Source organism: Stigmatopora argus, chromosome 22 (assembly GCF_051989625.1).
Source record: "Stigmatopora argus isolate UIUO_Sarg chromosome 22, RoL_Sarg_1.0, whole genome shotgun sequence".
Taxonomy (NCBI): domain Eukaryota; kingdom Metazoa; phylum Chordata; class Actinopteri; order Syngnathiformes; family Syngnathidae; genus Stigmatopora; species Stigmatopora argus.
The window spans coordinates 8,802,267-8,825,748 of NC_135408.1; the positions used below are offsets into that span (position 1 = coordinate 8,802,267).

At 44.2% G+C, this 23,482-nt stretch overlaps 1 protein-coding gene across 1 annotated transcript in view; it reads left to right on the forward strand.

Annotated features, from left to right (window-relative positions):
* The window catches only part of gria4b (glutamate receptor, ionotropic, AMPA 4b), a 60,948-nt gene that overhangs the window by 19,734 nt on the left and 17,732 nt on the right, over positions 1-23,482 (forward strand). Inside the window, exons 3-11 of the mRNA XM_077592481.1 lie at positions 4,990-5,229; positions 7,643-7,827; positions 8,280-8,333; positions 8,507-8,665; positions 10,768-10,935; positions 11,022-11,126; positions 12,285-12,395; positions 17,148-17,354; positions 19,192-19,565. Of these exons, the coding sequence (XP_077448607.1) occupies positions 4,990-5,229; positions 7,643-7,827; positions 8,280-8,333; positions 8,507-8,665; positions 10,768-10,935; positions 11,022-11,126; positions 12,285-12,395; positions 17,148-17,354; positions 19,192-19,565 (1,603 nt within the window). The remainder of the gene's footprint in view (positions 1-4,989; positions 5,230-7,642; positions 7,828-8,279; positions 8,334-8,506; positions 8,666-10,767; positions 10,936-11,021; positions 11,127-12,284; positions 12,396-17,147; positions 17,355-19,191; positions 19,566-23,482) is intronic.

Below are 23,482 nucleotides of genomic sequence, written 5' to 3' on the forward strand. Positions count from 1 at the left end.
TTGACAGTCATAGATATCATATCCATTTAGACCTGGATTGAACATTGGGTTCCATTGACGGCGCTAGATGTCCAATCCCATTTGACTACGAGGGGCGAATTCCCCTCCCAGTGGGATTGGACGTCTAACCTTGTCAATATATTAGCTATACTCAAGTTGGACCAAAGGTTCAGACGCGGTACGTGGCATAATGTTCCCTTTAATTAATTGGCTCCCAATTCATTTGAATCCGTCTCGTTCAATTTCCCAACAAGACGCCGAAAATCATCAATTCACGGCCAGCCCTCCCCGTTCTAATGACTTGAGCAGCTCGCCGCCTTGGGCCCCAATTTGCAGACATCCGCCATTTCCATATTGGTCTTGCCGTGGTTTCAACGCGGCTCTCGTGGAAGCGCCCGCTTTAATGAGAGTGCAAAAAGGGCCCCGTTAACGCTCGTCAAGTCGCAGTGTCGGGCTGAAGACAGCCTCGTGTGGAAATGATGAGCGCGCTTGCCCCCGAGCCATCACTTGGAAAGCCAAGGCACGCCGGGAGACAAAATGGAGCTGACAGAAGTGCAGCGCACACGCGTGTTCATGCCATATGCGTGTGCGCCGTCACGCTCTCTGGGCGGCCCCCCCTGCATAATAACGCGCCAGCGTGTCCGCCGGGAGCCCGCGTCGCTCGGATTTTCTTCTTTACAGTACTTCCCTTTATGTGCGTTTCACGCCCGACGCCGACACGTGTGGGCACTGGAGTGCGCCCGGCCGTGATTGGTTGGAGCTGACGTAGCGTACAAATGCCGCGTGTGTGCGGGCTGTGTCCTTTTGCCTTATATGGCGTGGCCAATAGCATATGGCCATTTGTAGTTTTCGGAATAGTGGCAATTTAAAAAAATATATATACATCCATTTATTACTGCATTTTCCAGTCACACCTGTGTTCTCCCTGTGGTTGTGTGGGTTTTCTCCGGGTACTCTGCTTTCCTCCCACATCCCAATAACATGCCTGTTAGCCTAGCTGAATGGTTGTTTGTCACAATTCACAATGTGACCTGCTATTGGCTGGCTTTCAATTTATGGTGAACCCAACCTTATTGCCCATTGTTAGCCGGGTGGGCTCCAGCACCCCCCGCAACCATTGTAAGGATGAGACAAAAGGAAAATGAATGAATTGTTGAAACACCATTGTGATTTTTTTTTTTTATTACTTTTTTTTTTCTTTTGTTCTCATGGTAAATCAATTTATAGAATTAAAAATATATATCTTTTTTTTTGTTAAAAAAGACAGTAGATCTTCTGATGGGTAAACTTCAGAGGTAATCTTGGGACATTCCTAGCTCATTTCCTGTTGGCTTTAGGTCATTCCCAGGTGACTTCCTATTGAGTTCATAGTTGTAAAGTTAGTTTCGTGCCTTTTAAAGCGTTCCAAATATTTCCATCTTGATGTGGCGTCGTCATTTTTGTTACTGTTACCTCCAGGGTGCTTGTCATATTTCGGGAGCATCAGGTTCCTTTCATGGCTCACACAAAGGGGGCCACATCGATCTTCCACCATGCAGAAACCTACAAAGGGACTACATGTTTTTTTTTCCCCTTCTCGTACTTTGATTTCCCTCTAACTGCTCCATTCTCCATAAGTCGATAGTGACTATTTCTGGAGTTAATCTCGTGATGCCAAATGGTGTTATTATAGAGCTTTAAGGCTCATTTTCTAGCCATTACTTCTCAATCTTGATGGGGGGTCATCTTTATGGATGTCATTGTGAATGGTTACTTGTCAATATGTCCCCTGTGGTTGGCTGAAAAACCAGTCCAGTGTGAGAGACTCTTAGGCTTTTTACAAGTTTGTAATGAATGTATTTGTTATTCAGTTTGTGTTCTGCTTTAGTTCAAATTAGCAAAAGAGTTTAAAAAGCCGGTTAGACAGATTTTGTCGCCAGTTGTTAACACGGTGGCGGTTTTGTTTTGTTTGGATCTTCCACGCTGGCCTTTTTGATCAAGTGCCATGTTTAGCATTGTTTGTACAATGGCAGGCAAATGTGTGCTGTGTTTTCATGTGGAATTAGAGCACAAATAGACGATTTTTTTTTTTGTTTTAGGGAAACCGGTCATGTGGACATGAGCAGATTTTCACATAGAAAAATGCCTGCTGCGGGATCAGCCCAATTACTAATACCAATACACAATAAAAATACTCTACTGGTTCTGATACTACACGAATCAACAGGAGGCGACCCTTAAGAACCCAAAAATTGGAGTGACCCAAAATGAACATTGCCCACCATTGACATAGATAGACATCCAAATCATTTGAACTGTGCAGACGGGCTTTGAATGCTCACCTTTTGAGCGTTGATTGTCCAATTGGGTGGGAATGACTGTCTATGTAACAAAAGTAGTTTGAAATCCAATTTAGCCCAGGACAGGCGGGCCCACAGAAATCCCGGACTGGTCCATTTAGTCCCACACCCGTGGTGGGTGACCCTGAAAATGCATCCGCTGGCTTCACACTTCACTGCACAAGCAGGCCACACTGCAGCTGATCAATGCTTCAGACTTGCATGCGTGTGACATACAAACAAGAGTTCAGCATGTCACTTGTGCTCCTTTTTGTCTTTTAATCTACTACCGAAGAGGGATCAAAGTAAGAGAAGCTCTTTTTTCCATGACACTTATAGACACAGTAATGAGCCATTTATATGGCACTCATTTGACCAATTGGCTGCCCTTGATAGCGCGTGGATGTCCATTTTGGGGCAATTTTTCGATTGCACCTCCAAGTCAAAACGGATCCGACGTCCAGGGCTGTCAATGGCACCAAAAGTCAACATTCACATAAATTCTCCCATTTCAAATTGATGTCAAAGGCAGGAAAGAAATGTAGCGTGTTCATTGGAACCATAACCAGTGTAGTTCCCTTTTCATGTTATGTGTATGTATATATATATATATATATATATATATATATATATATATATATATATATATATATATATATATATATATATATATATATATATATATATATTATTAGCTTGTGTCTAAATATCCTGTAATACAATGTGGACACGTGCGGCTCATATAATTTATAATCGGACATAGGTTTTGTCATCATCATTGACTTGAAAAAAAAGCCTAATTGTCAATATGTCCAGCTTTCGCCCTTCCCAGTCCAAACAGATTGGACACCTAGTGCCGCCAATAAGCCTCTACAAAAGCCCATCAGCGTGAATATTAAATGATAAAATAAATACTGCAGGGAGAGAAAAAATCTCGTCAGCCACCAGCAGCTTCTTGATAAATGCGTGCTGGTGTGTTGTCATTGAAGCTGTCATTACCACTTGTGTGTGTGTGTGTTTGTGTGTTTGTGTGAAAAGCCTCAAGAGAGGACATCAGTGGGTTGAGAGGATTTTCAGCCTTCTTTCCTGCTCGAGCGGACTCGCTCTCGACCGCGACACCCCGAGTCCCGAGGGCCGTCATCCCTCAATGTGGACAAGCTCGGAAGTTTTTCTGGAAAAAGAAAAAGAAAAAATGCGCCTCAAAAGTCAGGAATTTTTTTATAAATGGACAAGCTGTCAGGATGTGCAAACAGCTCACATTGGACAAAAGAGAAAGTAGAGTTGTGACAAAATAGCAATATGGTGAGATATGGGCATACTTTCTATCTCAATAGGTTATCGATACACTGCCACTGTTAATAGAAATGTAATTTTAAAAAGATGTATGTCATAAAAGAACCAACCCCAAGACCAATTCATGTATTTATTCATTCATGTTCCGTCAAGGGTCGCGGGGGTGTTGGAACCTACAGCCAATTGCAGTGCACAACGAGCAAGGAACCATTCGCGCTCGCACCCAAACACAATTTAAAACATTCAACCAGCTAAACTAGCTTGCATGTTTCGGGGAGTTTGTAGGAGAAGGGAGTACCCGCAGAAAACCCACCCAGACACGGGGAAGAACAGCAGAGTTGACTGGCCCATCTCTCCCAGTCAAAATGAATTGGACGTCAACATCATTCAGACATGCGCATTCAAAGTCGGTCCTCCCAGTTTAAGCATCCTGAATTCTCAGTTGTTCTTAGAGTTTCTTATAATTTAGGCTTAATGTCGTATTAATTTACAGAAATGTCCCATTTCATGATTTTGTCAGAATGCACCCGACACTGTTAATTCATCCATTTACAAATTGTTTGTTTTCCTCTATAATAGTTTTACGGTAGAACATCCTAAATCGGTTTCCCGACCCATTATTGATATCGTATTTTCACGACTATAAGGCGCACTTAAAAGTCTTAAATTTTCTCCAAAATAGACAGGGCGCCTTATAATCCAGTGTGCTTTAAATATGGAAAAAAATAAAATGTGTCATTCATTGAGGGTGCGTCTTATAATGCGGAGCGTCTTATAATGTGGTGCGCCTTATAATGCAGTTCGCCTTATAGTCGTGAAAATACGGTAATTGTTTTATGACCATATTGTGAAATTGTTACGGTGAGCTTTCTCCAAGCTAGATGTTCCAGCCCCTTTTGCGCATCGCCACCGCTGACGTCACCCGCGTTTTGTTTCTCTCTAAGAGTTAAAGGAACCACTTTGAGCTGAGCACGGAGGGGGCCGCTCGTTATCTTTCCCGTTGTCTTGTTCTCGTTCGGAAAATGACAGGACGGTGGCTCCATAATGAGATCTCCCTCAAGCAGCCCCTCGTGGTCAACTCCACTCGACGCCTGGCGCGCCTTGTGCCGTTTTGATGTTTGTGCGTGCGTGTTTTTTAATGGCTAGAATACATCTAGCTCCACTGATGAAAGTAGAAGGAGAATTGGAGAGCTTTTTCCCAGGGGCGTTTTGATCCGTGTTTACCATCTTGCGGCGTCCTGTTAAGGATTTAAAGGAGTTAATGGTTTGTTGGGATGTCAGCTCACCCTACGTCTTTTGTTCTTGTTATGTATGCTGCAGGCGACGTGCCATAAAACGAGGAAAATGTTGGTTGAAATGATGTTGTGGTTCTCCCCAGTTTGCTCCCAGTACTCCCGAGGTGTCTTCGCCATCTTCGGCCTCTACGACAAGCGCTCGGTGCACACGTTGACGTCCTTCTGCAGCGCCCTGCACATCTCCCTCATCACGCCCAGTTTTCCCACCGAGGGCGAGAGCCAGTTCACCCTGCAGCTACGCCCGTCCATCCGGGGGGCCATCTTGTCCCTGTTGGACCATTACGACTGGAACAAGTTTGTCTTTCTCTACGATACCGATCGAGGTGAGTTCAGTACTTTTTCATTATTAGTATTTTTTTCTCCCCAATTTTTACACACTTTTTGGAGCTTTGACATACAGACGCTCCCCTACTTACGAACATTCGAGTTGCGAACAACGGTACATACGAACATGTCTGCGCATATGACATATGTCGAAAAATGTTCAGAAAGAGATGCTGTAAGTTCGTAAGTTAGATTTTGTATTGCGCGAGTAGTGCTTCTTTCCGCCGCTAATACCGACGCTTGGCGCTGTGAGAGGGAGGAGGCTCAGCAACGTGTCGAGGAGGAGGAAGAAGAAACGCCTGTCCCCATGAAGAAATTCGAGACGAAACTCATCGCACTCTTCGAGCAGCAAGACCCAAATATTGAACGTTGCACAAAGGTTGCAAATCAATTGAATGATGCCATACAGTGCTACCTCATCATTCATGATGAAAAAAAGAAAAAAACTGTGCAATCGTCGTTAGATCGCTTCTTTCGTCCAGTTTCTAGTAAATCCTAGAAATCCTAGAATCCTACATTGAAGTTACGGAGGAGGAAGTAACTTTTGAAGTCCATTCCAGTGACGACGAAGACCCTCTCATGATATAAAATCCTCCTCTTCCTCCTCCTCCTCCTCCTCCTCCATCATCTCCTTAAGCATCGAATACATCTTCCAAAAGTAAGTTAAACTTCATTTTAACTTACGCACGAATTCACCCTTCGAACGATCGCTCGGAACGTAACTCGTTTGTTAGTAGGGGAGCGTCTGTACCACCACAAAATTGCACAAAATCTGAGGCTTATATGACAAATGCTCTTCAACAAAAGCATTGCCTTGTTAATGCTTGAAATCACAAGAAATAATGGTGTTAGTACTTTGTCCCCAACATGCCTGGTCGCAGTGCAGCTCTTGGGCCAGTTAGTGTCAGCCCCCAGGCCCCCTAGGCCCATGCAACCCCCAACACCACCACCACCACCCCGAAGTCACTTTCACGGTTTCCCATTGTGCCTGTCGGGGACTTTTCTTTCCCATTTAGCAGGCCGGATCACGTCGCCACATCTCACTTTTCACGTTTTCTAGAAAGACATCAGGCCCTTTTCATTCTGTGTGTGTCAACAGTAAGGGAGGGGTTACTGGGATGAACTCCCATCGGTACAATACACACACACACACACACACACACACACTTTTTTCCTCCTATTTTCACGCTTGGTGGCGTTAAGAAACACAAAGGTTCCAATATAGAGGAGACAATATATCCATATCAGGATGTGTTATATTGTGATACATTGCACTGTTGCTTGTCTATTTTATTCATATTAATTGAGTTAATTCTCATATTTTTTTTAGCAATAGGTAATATTTATTCATTTATATCAATCTCATTTTTTTATTAATTAATATTCTTTTCATTTTCTAAGTTTCTAACCCATACTATGCAAAATGTGCGTATTTATGCCAATTTATTTATTATTCCTCAACTTTAGAGGACTGCTGAGTGCGAAAAAAAATCCTTTTCATTTTGTATTTTTGTTTGTTTTTCTTTTAACCAAAAAAAAAAGGTTATCAGGCTCTTTTCCACATAAATGAGCATGTGACAAATGAAGACCTGTGAACCGGTCCTGTAAACAAGACCATCTTTCTTCCCCGACTGGGGCATTTTTGTGCATGTTATGATCGATGGCTCCATTTTTCGGTGATGTCTGGAGCACGCCAACTCCACATGGGAATTGAACGCTCAATCTCAGAACTGTGAGGCACTCACACGTGCTGCCTGTAAATACATTTTAAAAATCCCAAAACAAGACAATATTTGCAATGAGTAGGCAAAAAAAAGAAAAGATTTTGACACATGTTATAAATAATCTATCAGAAAAGCTGTCAATTCACGAGTCGATTCATTTTGGCAGATTTACCGAACGAAACTGGAAGTACGACTCGGCCCGCGCCAAAAAATGAGTTCGCGAACCCTGCATTCGTGTGACGGCAGACCGTGTTATCTCCCGCCTCGTGGGTTTCCAGAGGTGCAGCTGGGAAGGAGGGAGCGGCGAGGGGGAAGAGCCGGCCGGGTTGCCAGAGTGCAGGTTAAGTCACTAATTGGTAGCAAAGGGAGACCAGTTGCCAGATTGTGATGGCCACCGGGAGGGGCCGTTTAAGCGCTACATCTGTTCCTGCTGGTGAACAGCCGCACTCACAGTTCGTCGCAGTCGCTCGTTTTCTTTTCACGGCAACTTGACAACGTTGCCCTCCACTACGACTTTTACAAAGTGGATGCAGCCAAAAACTATAATAACACATGTATTGTCTGTCGGGGTTTATGGGATTTATGGCGCTCAGCTTCATCGTCTCCGAGTCCGGAGGCGGCTTATTACGGCCGGTGTGTAAAAAAAAAAAAGAAGTAAAAATGTCCCCCTCGTCCTTCGCCGCTCTAGGGTATGCCATCCTGCAAGCCATCATGGAGAGGGCGGGGCAGAACAACTGGCAGGTGAGCGCCATCTGCGTGGAGAATTTCAACGACGCCAATTACCGACGACTCCTGGAAGACCTGGACCGGCGACAGGAGAAGAAGTTTGTCATTGATCTGGAGGCCGAAAGGCTGCAGAACATGCTGGAACAGGTGATCCCAATCATTCAATGTCATAATGAGCCTGATGATATCATATCATAATATTTTGCCCATCATAAGTTAGTTAGTTAGTTGTTTAATGGCAGTGTAGGTTCTTTTTCTTCTAAATAGGGTTTCGTTGAGAAGATTAGACTGTGTTATGTAGTGGGCATTTTTTGTATTCATGACATTATTTTGGTACTCGGACGTTTCGTCGGAAGACGTTTGGTCGACCGGACGTTTGGTCGACCGGACGTCTGGTCGACCGGACGTTTGGTCGACCGGACGTCTGGACGTCCAATCCGTTTTGACAGCCAGGAGAGTATGAGCGTTTGTTCATCCTCCTGTTTTAAAAGGATGGACGTCTACAAGTGATAAACTCGTATGATAAATGATTGGCCGTCTATCATGGTCAATGGCAGCCAACGAGCCATTGGCACACTTTTCCCTCTTCCTCTTTGCAGATCGTCAGCGTGGGGAAACACGTCAAAGGGTACCACTACCTTATGGCCAACCTGGTGAGGACACATACAGTTGCTTGTGTTTGACTACTTTGACTCATGGGTTGCCAGTCCACCGAGTCGGACTCGGTTTGCCAGCTTTGCCTGTCAATGGCAGCCCATGAGTCAAAAGTAAAGAGAAAGGCAGTTCTCTGGCCAATGACGCGTCTCCGTTTGGTCGCTCTCGCCAGGGTTTTAAGGACATCAATCTGGAACGCTTCATGCACGGCGGAGCCAACGTGACGGGTTTCCAGCTGGTGGACTTCAGCAATCCTTTGGTCATCAAATTGATGCAGCGCTGGAACAAACTGGACCAGAGGGAGTACCCGGGCTCCGACACGCCACCTAAGGTAAAGCGCAAGCTATACGTAATGCTGTTTGTTTGGCTCAATTGTGATATTTTCCATAGCGTGAGGTTACTTTGCTCCAGCTAGAAGAGTATCACCAATATTTTTGGCAAGCTTTATTTGCATGATCACCGTAATTTGGCCTCTGTAACTGACTGGCGACCAGTTTACAGTATACCCTGCCTTCTGCCTGTAGGATAGGCTCCAGCGCCTTTGACACTCTGATGAATCTCTGTCCAGTATGATTTTCGTTTACGCAACTATTATAGTGTCACCACATTTGGGCATTTGCAAAAATATTATGCTGATATTTTGCTCAGATAATGGCATTGGCCTTTGCTGTTGTCCAATGCTCATCTTTTAGTGCCATTGACTGGGCGTCCTGCTCCATTTGGACTGGGCGGGGCAATTGAAGGATTGAATCTCTATTGGCTTCAGTGGCGCTGAATGAGTTAATGTACATATTGTTTTTATAGACACATTCGCTCAGCCGCTTGTACGATATTGCTCCACAGTGTAGACTTTTAATTGAGGCGACGCTATCCATCACACACGAACACACAAACACACACACACACACACACACACACACACACACACACACACACACACATACCTAAGCTTGACTCAGGCACTTTCCACACCACTGCAGCCGCTCCATATTTACAATAAGAAAAAAAAATAGCCGGAGGCGGACGTTTTGCTGACCGCCTTCTTACCCCGCTGCCATTTGCTATCCGTACAAAAAAAAGTGGGTCATTCTGCCACAACGCGGCGGATGATGGGGTGAACAAAGCCAATCTTGGTTCAGGCGGCTAATGAATGAATGCTTTGCCTTTATCCTCTTTTATTGAGCTTGTGACTTGGAATCTAATTTGCGACGTTAATGTCAAGATGCCACTGAGTTGGAAATGCACAAGCATTGGGATGCTATTCTTTTGCTGGCATTAAGAGCCCTCATTTTGTCTTGGAGGGCGAATGAATCAATGGAGGAATGTTTTGATGGATGGCGTCAGTTAATTCATCAATTAACAGGAACACAGTAGGAAGATTGGCCATCTGTTTTCTTAGTTTGAGGGTATAAATATGCAGAAAAAAAGGCCTATCAGCCCGCCAGGCTTATAAAGACACTAAATATGATTTAGAATTTTAAAATTAAAATGTTTATAACACTCAAGAGTTAATAAATGAATCCATCCTGTTATCAAATCACGATATATAGTAAAAAAAACGCGATTTCAAAGTGAAGGCTGTTTCACTTCCCGCCTGTTACGCATTCCCATTTTAATAGTCTGTTGCTTTTGCTCCTTTGTATTTTACTACTAAAGCTTTTACAGTTTTAAATTAATTCAAACAGCAACCGTAGCGAAGGTTTCATTCTTTAACGATGAAATGAGTTTGCACATCTCGTAAGGACCGTCCTTCCCCCCCAATTTAACGGCCATGGGGGGAGGGTAATTAAGCAGATCCAAGGGGCTTCTTTGTCATAGTGAAGGAGAGGAAGTCAGCCGTGCTAAAAAAGAAAAGGAATAATGCCCCCCACCGCCCCCATGCAAGTCACGGCCTAATGAAAAGGAGTCACCGGCAGCCGGAAGCCAAGTTGATGAACTCCCGCTAGTCGGCATGATTAAAGCCGGGCTGGCTGGCTGTTTGCGCCCCCCGCGGCCCCCTTTCGCTCACTCTTCATCTTTGCGCCATTTGCTCAGGCCCGTCCGTTAGTTGCCTCCGTTTGGAGGGTAGCGGGTGGCCTGGAAGACCACGCACGCAAACACAAAGTCAAGTTCTCGTAGGTGATTGGAGTCGTTGTTGCACTTTAAAAGTGGCGCTATACCAAACTTTGCGTGAACACAATAACATTGAATTTGGGTTCGTGTTGGTGAAACTGCTCCCAAAATGGACTTTTTTCAATTTGAGCAAACAATCGCTGTCATCACTCCCTGTTTAAATGGTTCACAGAGATGAGAAAATAGAATTTCAATAAGTTAGTACCTCCTCTAGCAAGTATGCTTTGAATTTGGCTGCTTAGGCCCAAGTGTGCTCTCTAGTGTTTTTCTTTGGAACTCAAATTTTAACGGAATCCGCCAATCCTCACCTCTGCGTTCCAGTACACTTCGGCGCTAACGTACGACGGGGTGATGGTGATGGCCGAGGCCTTCCGGAACCTGCGCCGGCAAAAAGTGGACATTTCCCGACGAGGGAACGCCGGCGACTGCTTGGCAAACCCGGCCGCCCCGTGGAGCCAAGGTGTCGACATGGAGCGTAATCTCAAACAGGTGAGCACCTCCCACCGGTTGTTCCGCTCCCCCCCCCAAAAAAAATGATGACGAAAACGATCATTTTGGTGCTATTTTCTGTTCAGGTGCGGCTGCAGGGATTAACGGGTAATGTCCAGTTTGACCACTATGGCCGCAGAGTCAACTACACGATGGACGTGTTTGAGTTGAAGAATAATGGACCCAGACGGGTAATTTCTCCCATCAGTGATTCCCGCATCTGACACATTTCATGTTTCAGTACCATCGGGAAAAGGGATGCCCAATCCGTCTGAACTGGGAGGGCGGGTGTACAGTTTAAAAAAAAATATATATATATATATGGGAGGGCAGGTGTACAGTTTAAAAAAAAATATATATATATATGGGAGGGCAGGTGTACAGTTTAAAAAAAAATATGACTAAATCCTTCAATATCTCAATGTCAGCTGTTTGTTTTTAGATTTGTCATAAACTTGACCTAAAAAATTAATTCAACCATTTGAAAAGATCAGTTTGACTGAGATTCCTCCCTAAGCCTGACAAAAAAAAGACTTTTTCCCATAATAATAAGTATATGCCCGGACTTGAAAATGTGGTCCCATCCCCAATAAATGCTTTCCTTTAGATGGATGCCTTACTTAGTATAAGTGTGGCTTGAAATAAGGTCCTTTACTGGGAACAAATGGCTCCCCCTACATCATTTAGTCCAGAAAATAAACAGCTGACCTGACTTGGAAATGAAGCCACTTTTTCTCGGAGTACAAGAGAATGAATGAATGGCCTCCACGAGCGAGGATGGCATTCTGGCGAAGCGACTCAAAAGGGGGGAGAGAGGGAGGGAGGTTTGGAGCCGCCATCAATCAAAGGCTGCTTTGGCCCGTCTTCCTTCACGCAGCCAAGGTCCCGTTAGGACACGTGCCCAATGTGTGTGTGTGTGTGTGTGTTGGCTGGCTGGCTGGCTGGCTCCCCACATTTTACATGTTCCTCAATCATCCCCACTAGAAGTGGCAGACAATCACAGCCCTTTTGCGTGGCGCGTTTTCGCCTTCATCCCACCGTGCCGCAGATGCTTGCTTTCCAAATGCCAGGAACGTTCAAATGGCTCCTCGCACCCAGGATTGGATGGCTCTAATCGGCAAATCTTCAAAATCCCTCGAGCGCTACTTGAAGTCGCGCGCAAAAATGGGCCATGGGGACAACCCTAATCAAAACCGGGACGGAAAACAAATGCCTGGTTCGGAATAACTCCCTCGAATTAGCCGCTCATTTTGAGGAAACACCCCTGCTCTGTTTGCGACTCAAAACACATGCGGATTCAATGTTTTTTTATTTTATTTTTTTACATTTTTATTGTGCTCTGCCTTCAGATCGGCTACTGGAACGACGCCGACAAACTGGTGCTGATCCAGGACTCGCCGCTCCTCCCCAACGACACCACCGGGATGGAAAACCGCACCGTGGTGGTCACCACCATTATGGTAAGAAAACATCCAATCCATTCTTTACGACTGTAAAGGTGCGCCGATTCCAATCTCCCACAAAATGTGATGTCTACGGCTCGCCAGACGGGGGCGTGTCTAGAAATGAGAACGTCACTTTGCCCGCGTTTTATAGCTAACCTCGTTTGTAACCCTAACCGTCAACGAGGCCATTAGTGGACGCTAGCTAGTTGGCTAAAAATCTTGGAGATGTATCGGGAATTTAGGGAATGTTTTTCTTTATACTCCGCCCTCACCCAGGCAAAGCCCCCCTAAGCTCCGCCCCTCCTGCGATTGCGCAATTCTGGGAGACGCTTTTAGGAATACGCCTAGGCCAGACATGGGCAAACTACGGCCCGCGGGCCATATACGGCCCGTTAGGCTTTTTAATCCGGCCCGCCGACGTTGTCCAATTTATAGTAAAATCAATGACCTCAATCATTTCCCTTTGCCCTACAATACCCTCGTTTCCCCGATAGATGGCGCACTAGTCTAGACCTTTGTTGGAGTGTAACTTGGAGAACAAGAACAGTTTCCACTGAAATGTGAGTTTCTCTACTGTGTTAAAAATAGCAACTTGCACATGTACGCACAGCAGCAGTACAATAGCTTAATTAACATGGCACTCATCACTCTCAATTTAAAGACTGCTTTCTTACGTTGAATAATATGTTCTTAATGTTGAAAGTAAATTTGAAAATACATTTTCACCTTCAATTGTCCTTTTTCTTACATTTCAATCCCCAGGTTTGATAAATTACATTGCGTTTCCATTTAGACTCCGTCAGGTCAAATCGGAGGAATGTAAAAGGCCAAACTTTGGACCGTAACGCTTCATTTACGCCATGGTCAATTGGCCCCTAACCGCTTCATTTACGCCATGGTCAATTGGCCCCTAACCGCTTCCTTTGGCTCGCCTCTTGAAAATCACGGTTTCCCTCCAAACACGTTGACGTTTTAATTACTGACGCGAATACAGGAAAATTATGAAAAAAAACAAGAATGTGCACATAGACTATGGATGTGTATTTATCAAGAGTAGTATGTGGTTATGCAATAACTTTTTGGATTCTGTGCAATCCTCCCTTGAAAATCCTTGCCAGTCAGGGGGTCTATTTATTTAGTCAAATTTTAGTACCCATTCTGGCCCGCAAGTCAAAAAGTTTGCCCACCCCTGGCCTAGGCGCATTTAACGTTGGCTATCGTCTCGCAAGCCTCAGACGGATCCGATCACGAAACCATAGCGCTCTCAATTGATCGACTGCCGTTGGCGGCGCTAGACGTTCCTTCATTCTCTGCCGACCTCCCGCTTCAAACGGGTTGGACGCGGACTAGCGATAAAGTCACTCGAATTCACAGCCGAAGGACGAAAAGAGCCACGCCGTAGGACGTCTATCATCGTCAATGACGGCCAGCGAGTTAACGGCTGAAGAAAATGCAGGGGAAGCGTCACGGGTGCGAAAACATCAACGCCAGCTGCAATGGGAGCCTCATTCTGGCTCATTTGCCATCGGTACTCACACGGCAACAACTGCTGTTTGCAATTTCGCCTCATGTTGTTTTTGTACCTTTGGAATACGGCTGCTCCTTTATTGCTATTCGCAGATAGCAACGGCGCCATAAATCGGGCGCATAATGAGAAGGAAACAATCCAAACAAATACAAAAAACAACAAAATAAGTCTTTTCAAAGCATCACATTTTACACTCTTTCAATCCTTTTAAATGATTTGAGCAGGCAATTAAAATTGGAGGCCAGTTCTTGAAAACGTAGTCGCAGTTTGTTTGTTTGTTTGTGTTTGTTTTTGTTGCACGGGAACGTCAACGGAGCGTCCGGAATGGCGTTTTTAGGGGTCAACAGCTCAAGCACAATCCTCCCCTCTTTTCAGCCCCCGCTGAGGAAAGCCATTTTAAGAAACTGAGCCCCCCAGCCGCGGACAGCCAGCTGGAAATGACACGAGAAGACCGGGCCGAGAGCCAGTAAAGACACGGCGGCCGTGTTTAGAAAAGGAAACGGAGAGCCGCTTGACTGCAGATCGAAACGCACACGGGGAGGCAAAAGAAGAAAAAAAAACGCTCCGCTCTCGTCGTCCTTGTGTGTCACGCATTTCACGCTCTCGTCTTGTGATCGCAGCATCCCAAAAGTGACTGTCAAAACTTGGCCGGCAGAGTTCCACTCTCTACCTGTTTACGTATTTTGAACTCGTGGCAAGATTTTCATTTTTTCCACTTAAATCATTCGTTCATTCGCGGTAACATTTCAATTGGACGACAATGGCAGCCAATTGTAGCCGTACGTACATCTTTGTATGTCCATGCGTTGTCCCTTTAAGAAGCTACGTCAGTCAGGGTCTTAACAAGTTCTCCAACAAAAAACAATAAAAGTACAGGAAATTTGGAGCTTTTCTTTAGCCTAATAATTACTATATAGGGCATTAAGTATGACTAAATAGTAATTCGTAGTTTGTATTTAGGGAATTTGAGCAACGATTTAAATGCTAATTGTCACTTACCTTCCGGGCGACCAAAAGATCGGCGACCAAAAGACCGGCGACCAATCGACCGTGTACCCATTGTAGCTCACTGAGGAATTCAAATCAGTTTCGAAAAGATATTCGTTTAAGCGGCGCTGAAATCTGACATTGGCAGGGTAGAAAAAATATATTTTTCAGAGCTAATCTGTACCCACAGATGACTAAACTGCACAGTTTAGCCATGAAAAATATATATTTTTTACTACTGTAAAAACCATTTTGACTTACTCTCTTGTGCGTGAAATATTGGCAAATAACTTTTAAAAGTGTCGCTCAAGTGAGTTTTGTCACAATTTTTGTGAGGAGGCCATGAAATCCAATGAGATTTCTATTTAAGCAAACGTAAGAATGAGCCTCCTGCGTTGCTGCAGATTCCAAATTATGAGTTTTTGACATCAATCCTGAAAAGTCACCAAAGCTAACCTTGCTATCGCTCTTTCCGCCGTGACGTTTGACTCCGTCGCTCATTTAGCGTCGAACTGGGCGCCGTTTACGCTCCGATATCGATATAAAGTCTTTTTTGCCGTCCTACCGAACGGAGAAGGAAGAGGAAAAAACAAGGCGTGATTTCTATAAGGCGATTATGAGCGCCACGGCAAAGAATCTTTGCCACTAAAGCCGTCTTTGCATTTTGGCTCCTTTGTCTGGAAATCCCTGTGAAATCAGCCCCGATTCTCCGTTTGTCTTGCAGCGTTTTGCTATTCACAATGACATTGTTCTCCTGTGTGCACAAAGCAATGGCGGGAAAGCATCAAGTCAATGCTCCTCGTTAGTAGAAAGTCATAACCGCCAGGCATGGAATTTTACAAAAATGATACACACTATCGCACTTTAAATAGAAACCCGATTTCAAATAAGCTGACATGAAATTTGTATGGAAACGCGCCTCGGTCTTGCGTTGTTCTGCGAGCCTCGCCATTCTCCGTCCGAGGGCAGCTCATTTTTCATTGGCCATCAGCTTTCCCTTCACTTTCTGCGTCGTCATGCTTCCCTCTCCGATTCCGCACGCCGTCCATCCGCATTAACATTTTGATGACTTTAAACCCTAGAATGTGCTGCGCGCACACAGCAGATTTCAGACTGTACGTGGCTTTTCCTTGTATCATTTATTCATTTTAACACCACATTTAAGCCAGAAAAAAAGAACATCTCTTGGGAGGATGTTACACATCTGATTATGCCTGTTATTGTTCGCCCGACGTGTGATTTTTTTTCGTGACCGGACGATTCGCCGACGTTTGGCCGATGGACAGTTCGCCGAATAGACGTTTCGCTGAAACGAAATTCTAAGTGCCTTGGACAGACTAGACGGCTTTAGAGAACAATACATGAAAATGCCATGGAACACACTTTTACTTCTAGTTTAATTTTAAATAATTTCCCATTATTTTTAGGAAATATATATTCAAAATGATTTGCTGAAAACCTTAATTCAAAGATTAATCTCAACGTTTTCTATGCTGGTGTAAGTTTTCTGGAGTAGGATTTCTGGATTTACAATTTCATTACAGTAGTACTTACTGTTACTACTACTTTATTTTCTCTATTTCTTCTGTCACGTACTGTTTTGCATGTGTTTGGCCGTGAATAAATGCCCTTGTTATTCCTAAATGAATGTTATCTGTAATGGGCTGAGGTTGAAAAACATGTACACACACGATCCGGGGGCGGGACGAGCGCGTGAATCCCGTTTCGGCGAAACGTCCGTTCGGCGAACTGTCCGTCGGCGAAACGTCTTTCGACGAATCGTCCGAGTACCATTTTTTTTGCAATGACGGCAATAGGCGTCCCATTCATTTAAATTTCCAATGAACATTCGTCTACTAAAGAGTTGCGCCATAGCACGTTCATCATGCGGCTCCTAAAATCGAAACAAAAACTTTCAAAGGCCCTCCAGTTCAAAACGGATTGGTCGCCTGTGAGTCTCACGCTCCTTCGCTTTAAACAACCCGGGACGTCCATTGCCGCCAACGACGACCGTTGTATCCGTTTTACGTTCCCCGATATGTTGTAATCTCCTCGTCTAAATGTGAGCGATATCTGCATTGCCAAATAAAAGCCGTACGTGTCCATCGAACGACCTGGTCGTCCAACCCGGATCTTTGTGTGCCATTCTGTCGTCCGCCGCCGCCGCCGTGTGACATCCGTCTGTCCGAGTGTCTGTCTGACGCTACGCTTCACTGCTTCTGCCCCCCCCTTTCCCCCCTTTTTTTGCGTAGGAGGGTCCTTACGTGATGCTGAAGAAGAACTCGGAGATGTACGAAGGTAACGACCAGTACGAAGGCTACTGCGTGGACCTGGCGTCCGAGATCGCCAAGCACATCGGCATCAAGTACAAGATATCCATCGTGCCCGACGGGAAATACGGCGCCCGGGACCCGGAGACCAAGATCTGGAACGGCATGGTCGGGGAGCTGGTGTACGGGGTGAGGAGTTTGCCACAACCGCCTCTCTTAAATGTCTCAGAATTTGCAGGGATACCCGCACAAAAGGGAGGGATAGTCATCTTTATTTGTGGCAATGACAGTCTGCCTCTTTTGTTAAATGAGTCGCAAAGTCAAATCAATATTTGTTGCGCCGCCTTTGGGCTGATTGGAGTTAATCCATCAGTGCGATGGTGTCTTTCCGTAATGAAGAGCTTTTAATTTCCAGCAGAGCTCATGCAAAATTAAACGGGGTTGCAACGAAATTCATGTCCTTGCTCTCATTGTGTGGGCCACAAAATAGTCGAAGACAAGGGTGTCAGACTCGGGTTGGTTCGCGGGCCGCAATAACGTCAACTCAATTTCATGACCATTTTAGATATAATATTTAGATTAAAAAAAAAAAATGGATTAAAAGAACTGGATTAAAAGCCCTGGATATTCCGTTTTTTTTATAGATCTAAAAAAATGGTTTATTTGAGCTTTTTTTTCTTAGTAAGGGTAAATCTCTTAATCATTATGTTCCATATTAAAGTGGAAAATAGAAAATATTTTTAGGTATTTTTAGATTTTACTAAATGATTTTTGAACTAAAAAATTGCAGTTATTGATTTAAGAGGGGAAATAAGGAAATATAATATACATTTATATCTATCATTTTAATTTGATCCTAAAACAGAAAGTCGGCACTCATAATTTACTTTCTCGGGCCACACAAAATGATGCGGCCAGGCCAGATTTGGGCCCCGGGCCGCCACTTTGACACTCATTTTCTTTGTACGAGATATTCAGTTTTTGACATCTCGTGCCACTTTATAAAATAAACGTTCCAGCAACCGCGTAGCTTGCAATTACAGAACCTGCTAATGCTAAAGTCTTACTTTTGGAAGCGAACACAAACGGCGAAGCAACATGTGTAGATGGTTAATTTAACAATAGTCACGTTTTAAAAATGCCTGCTTTTACAGCAACTCAATGAGCCACAGTAGGAGTATTTGTCAATTTTGTTTTAATCATATTAGTACGTTATTAGCACCTGATTTGAATTTTCCAATCGTTCCGGCGGAAATGAGTTTGCACATTTAGCGACGAAGGGGTCGACGACCGAAGACGTCTGAGGCCGCGAAAGCCGTCAGCGGTAAGAAGACTTTACGCCGGGGGGCACGCTTCCCGTTTCATCTACTTTCCTCCCACAAAGCCCACCACAAACACTCCACTGCCGAGTCTTTTAACACCGGCTGCCATCTATATTGCCGTGGATAAAAGATGTTTGAAAGTCTATCATGGGGGTGTCAGGTGGTCAAATCCGGGCTTGCCAAATGCTTTGTTCCTCCCAGTTGAGCAGACCAAGCCGGGAAATGCCGGCATTAGCGTCCCGCTGTAAGCTGCTGTGTGTATGTGGATTTTCAGCAGGCCCGTGACTTTGCACAGCCATTTTCTGCCTCCGTGCGCTGTAAACATGGGATTTTTTGCTTATTTTTTTCCCCACATTGAATAGACTTTCGAGAACAGTGTATTTGTTTTGTCTGAGCTTGATTTTCCCTGAGAGAGTAAAAAAAACTGAACAAATTCACTAACCCTAAAAAGATGTTTTGTTCTTCCTCTGGCCAGGATGCACCCTCCCAACTAGAAGACACTCTGTTTAAAGTTCATTTGTTCAAATAAATGTCCATAAATCCCATCAATGTTACCCAGAAAAAAATGTGTTTCCCATTGAAAATTGAGTAAATAAGACTCCTGAGAATTCCACGTTTTTTAAAAGAGTGCCTTACAAACTTTTCCGCCTTTTGAAATCCAACTAGCTCATTGGCTAACGTCCTTTTGCGCCCCTTCTCCACAGAAAGCGGAAATCGCTGTGGCCCCTTTGACAATCACGTTGGTCCGGGAGGAGGTGATCGACTTTTCCAAGCCCTTCATGTCGCTGGGCATTTCCATCATGATCAAAAAGCCCCAAAAATCCAAACCGGGGGTCTTCTCCTTCCTGGACCCGTTGGCCTACGAGATCTGGATGTGCATCGTGTTCGCCTACATCGGCGTGAGCGTGGTGCTCTTCCTGGTCAGCCGCTTCAGCCCGTACGAGTGGCACACCGAGGAGCCCGAAGAGGGCACCGACGGTCCGCCCAGTGACCAGCCCCCCAATGAGTTTGGCATCTTCAACTCCCTCTGGTTCTCCCTGGGAGCCTTCATGCAGCAGGGCTGTGACATCTCGCCCAGGTAGGAAACGCACGCCGGAAGATGCTCCAATTTGAACGCATTTTTTGGGGTGCTAGAGATGGTACACGGTCGATTGGTTGCCGGTCTTTTGGTCGCCGATCTTTTGGTCGCCGGACGTTTGGTCGCCCGGAAGGTTATTGATAATTACCATTTAAAATTGTTGCTCAAATTCCCTAAATACAAACTGCGAATTATTATTTCGTCATACTTAATGCCCTAGTAATTATTAGGCTAAAGAAAAGCTCCAAATTTCCTGGACTTTTTTTGTTGGAGAACTTGTTAAGACCCTGACTGACGTAGCTTCTTAAAGGGACAACGCATGTACATACAAACTCTTTCTTATACACTCACACGTCGGCTCAGTGAAACTGCTCATGGCCATTGTTGGCTTTTATTGATGCGTAGACCGTGTTGTTTTACCTTGTTTTGGCGCCGCTCTTTTGGTCGTCGGTCTTTTGGTGGTCGGTCTTTTGGTCGCCAGTCTTTTGGTCACCCGTTGTCGCGGTCAGGGCGACCAAAAGACGGCGACCAAAAGACCGGCGACCAAAAGACGGCGACCAAAAGACCGGCGACCAATCGACCGCACACGGGGACAAGAGATGACCATCATTTTCACAAAGACGTACAGTTAAAAAAAACATTGGTTAAAAATTACAGATTCCCATGAGACTACCTTAAATGGCACAAAAGTTGGGAAAAATTAAAATGGGAGTTTATTATTCCACATTTGTTCATCTCGAAATTACCATAAATCCCCCAAAAATTGTGCAAGTGAAATCCTCGATTTAGGCAGAGAAGAACAAGGGACGACCATGAATTTAAATGTAAATTGTCTACAAATTGCTCACATCAAACTAGAAATGTGCTCAAAGTTTCAGCCATTTGAGTATCCCATAAAAGTTATGAAAAGTAAACATAAGACTTACTTCAAGTCCCATAAAAGCGACAGACACGATCATTATTTTTACAAAGGAAAACCCGTGCAAATTGGTCACATCAAGATAAAACCGCAAAAATGCCCTCCAAGTTGTATTGAGAGTGCCCTAAATTGGAATAGAACGAGTTATTATTCCAAATTGGCAGCTTTTAGAATAAGGTTTGCCATAAATCCCCAAGTCAATTTGGACTGGGAATAAATCCTCCAAGCTTTGCACCTGTCAAATAGGTTGAAATGAGCATAAATCCACTCCAAAAGACGTGCACGTTGGAAAAATAAAAGACCACTCTTGATGATCTTTGCTCCGAGATCTTTTCGTGCGTCATCGCATATCGCCTTGCGTACTTTGTCCAAGTGGGAACGCTCTTTCTTTTAAGCCTTTCTTCGCTGGCGGAAAAGCTTGAAGCCAGCTTAAAGTTTGGCCAAAAGAAATTCTCCTGGCTATTTTAAGACGTCTCTCATTCCGCCGAGCCTTTGCGATTAATTGCGCCCTTATCTCTGCTATATAAGCCCATGTGGATCTGCTACTGTAATGGAGAGTTAGTCAGAGTGCGCCGACCCTCCTCATACAATGTTGCTGTCACAATGTCATACATTGTCGGAATTTTGTCGGTGGCATTTGATTTTCCTCGCTCAGCATTTTTATTTTTTATTAGAATACGCCGGTCTGGTACCGTATTTTTCGGACGAAAAGTAAGTATAATTGGCACCAGGCAAAAAAAATAATACACAGTGAAGAGGGAAAACAAACAAAATGGCGCACTGTGTTTTTGGGACGGCCATTTTTAAACACAAAAAAAAATTCAGAAACCAAGAGCAACATACGTGATGGGAAAAACATTTTTAAAAATGGAGAACCACAGGTTAAATAGGCATTTGTTAACCTTATCCTAAAAAGATACCTAATAGGCTGTTGGTAATCAAAGAGAAAAAAATATACTACATATATTTATGATACAAATGATGCCAAATTTTGAAAAAAGTGCCACTTTTAGTCCGGAAAATATGGTAATTGGCGTGAAGCAAAATAGAGAAAAAAATATACTACGTATATTTATGATACAAATTATACAAATGATGCCAAATTGTGAAAAAAGTGCCACTTCTAGTCTGGAAAATATGGTAATTGGCGTGAAGCAAAATAGAGAAAAAAATGTACTACGTATATTTATGATACAAATGATACAAATGATGCCAAATTGTGAAAAAAGAGCCACTTTTAGTCCGGAAAATATGGTAATTGGTGTGAAGCAAAATGAGTTTGACACCCCTGGTGCATGTAGATAATCCTGTCATACAGAGATTAGAATGGGGATTAAGACAAAATACTGTAAACAGTCTGGCCCACTAAATCCAAAAATAAATCAATAACAGAGATAAAATGAGCTTTTATGTTGTACTAGTCTAGTTAGTTTACTTTCAATTGGTCCCTCCTCCCCCCGACGCGAAAGACGTCCAATCCATTTGAACCGGGAGGCTTCGAATTGGACGCTCGCTCGTGATGAACTCGTTTAATCTAAGAGTCACACGATCAGACGTCTGTCAGCGCCACTGAAAGAGTTCAAAAGGGTTAATGGCGTTCTTCCTCTCCCTCAAGGCGGCCTGTAATAATGAATCTGGTGATTAATATGATGCTCTCTGGTGGTAATGTCTCCGTGGAAACCGGCTAAAAAGGGAGATTAAATTAAACGGTTGACACAATAGCCGCTTTCATTGTCAGACATGCGGACCTTTTTTTCCGCATTTGCAAGCATTGCACGTAATTATGGTGGAGCGCCGCCACCAATTTCAAATTTTTAGTATCAGTCGACAAACGTACCACGCCATCGCATATATCGTCCAAACGTTATGAAATGTCATCATTTCATTATGTCGCGAGCAGGAAGCCAATATACAAGTTTGTGTGCTGAAAAATGACAAATAGATACTTAAAAATGATTGTTCATAATCATTTTTTTTTTTACCCCTGGCATTTTTCTGCAATCATTTTTTTGTCTGGCAGTACTGCATCGTGATAGGAACTTTAAATTGCACTTTTGGGGGGTATTTTATGACTGAAAATGTTATTCAAATAGATATCTTTTGGAAAAAATTGAAACATATGTATGCTAGTTTAATGTTTTTTGTCGTGTGCAGTCTATTGGTCGCCGGTCTTTTGGTCGCCGGTCTTTTGGTCGCCGGTCTTTTGGTCGCCGGTCTTTTGGTCGCCGGTCTTTTGGTCGCCGGTCTTTTGGTCGCCGGTCTTTTGGTCGCCGTCTTTTGGTCGCCGGTCTTTTGGTCGCCGGTCTTTTGGTCGCCGGTCTTTTGGTCGCCGGTCTTTTGGTCGCCGGTCTTTTGGTCGCCGTCTTTTGGTCGCCCGTCTTTTGTTCGCCGGTCTTTTGGTCGCCCGGACCGCGACAACGGGCGACCACAAGACTGGCGACCAAAAGACCGGCGACCAATCGACCGTGTACCGTTTTTGTTGTGAGGGGGCAAAACTGTCAGCATTAAAAAAAAAAATTTAATCAAATAATGAAAAAAAACATATGCAAATCGTGATATTAAGATTTTTTTCCCTATCGCCCACTGCTAGTCCAGCAATAAGTCAACTGATCGCAACCCAATGGAGCATGCTTTTTACCACTCGAGGGAAACAATAGACGGTTACGACATCTACGAATTCTGAGCCAAAACATACCTTTAACACCAACTTTGAAGGCGGTGAAATGGAATATTCTTTTGTATCCAAGTCGGGTCTCCTAATCCCCACCCAATTGAAAAACATATTTCTTTTTGCTCTTTGACTTCTGCGGACGCCGGCTCGCTTGAAATGGAATCCTCCAAGCGCTGACCACCGAGCCAGCCTTAGTCAAACATCCAGTAAAAAGAAAATAATGCCTGTTCACATTCAGGTTATTTTTCTGGTTTCCAAGCCGAGCCGACTCGGTCACCCGACCTCAACCCTATAGAGGATTTTCCCCAGTTACGAAAGACACGGCAC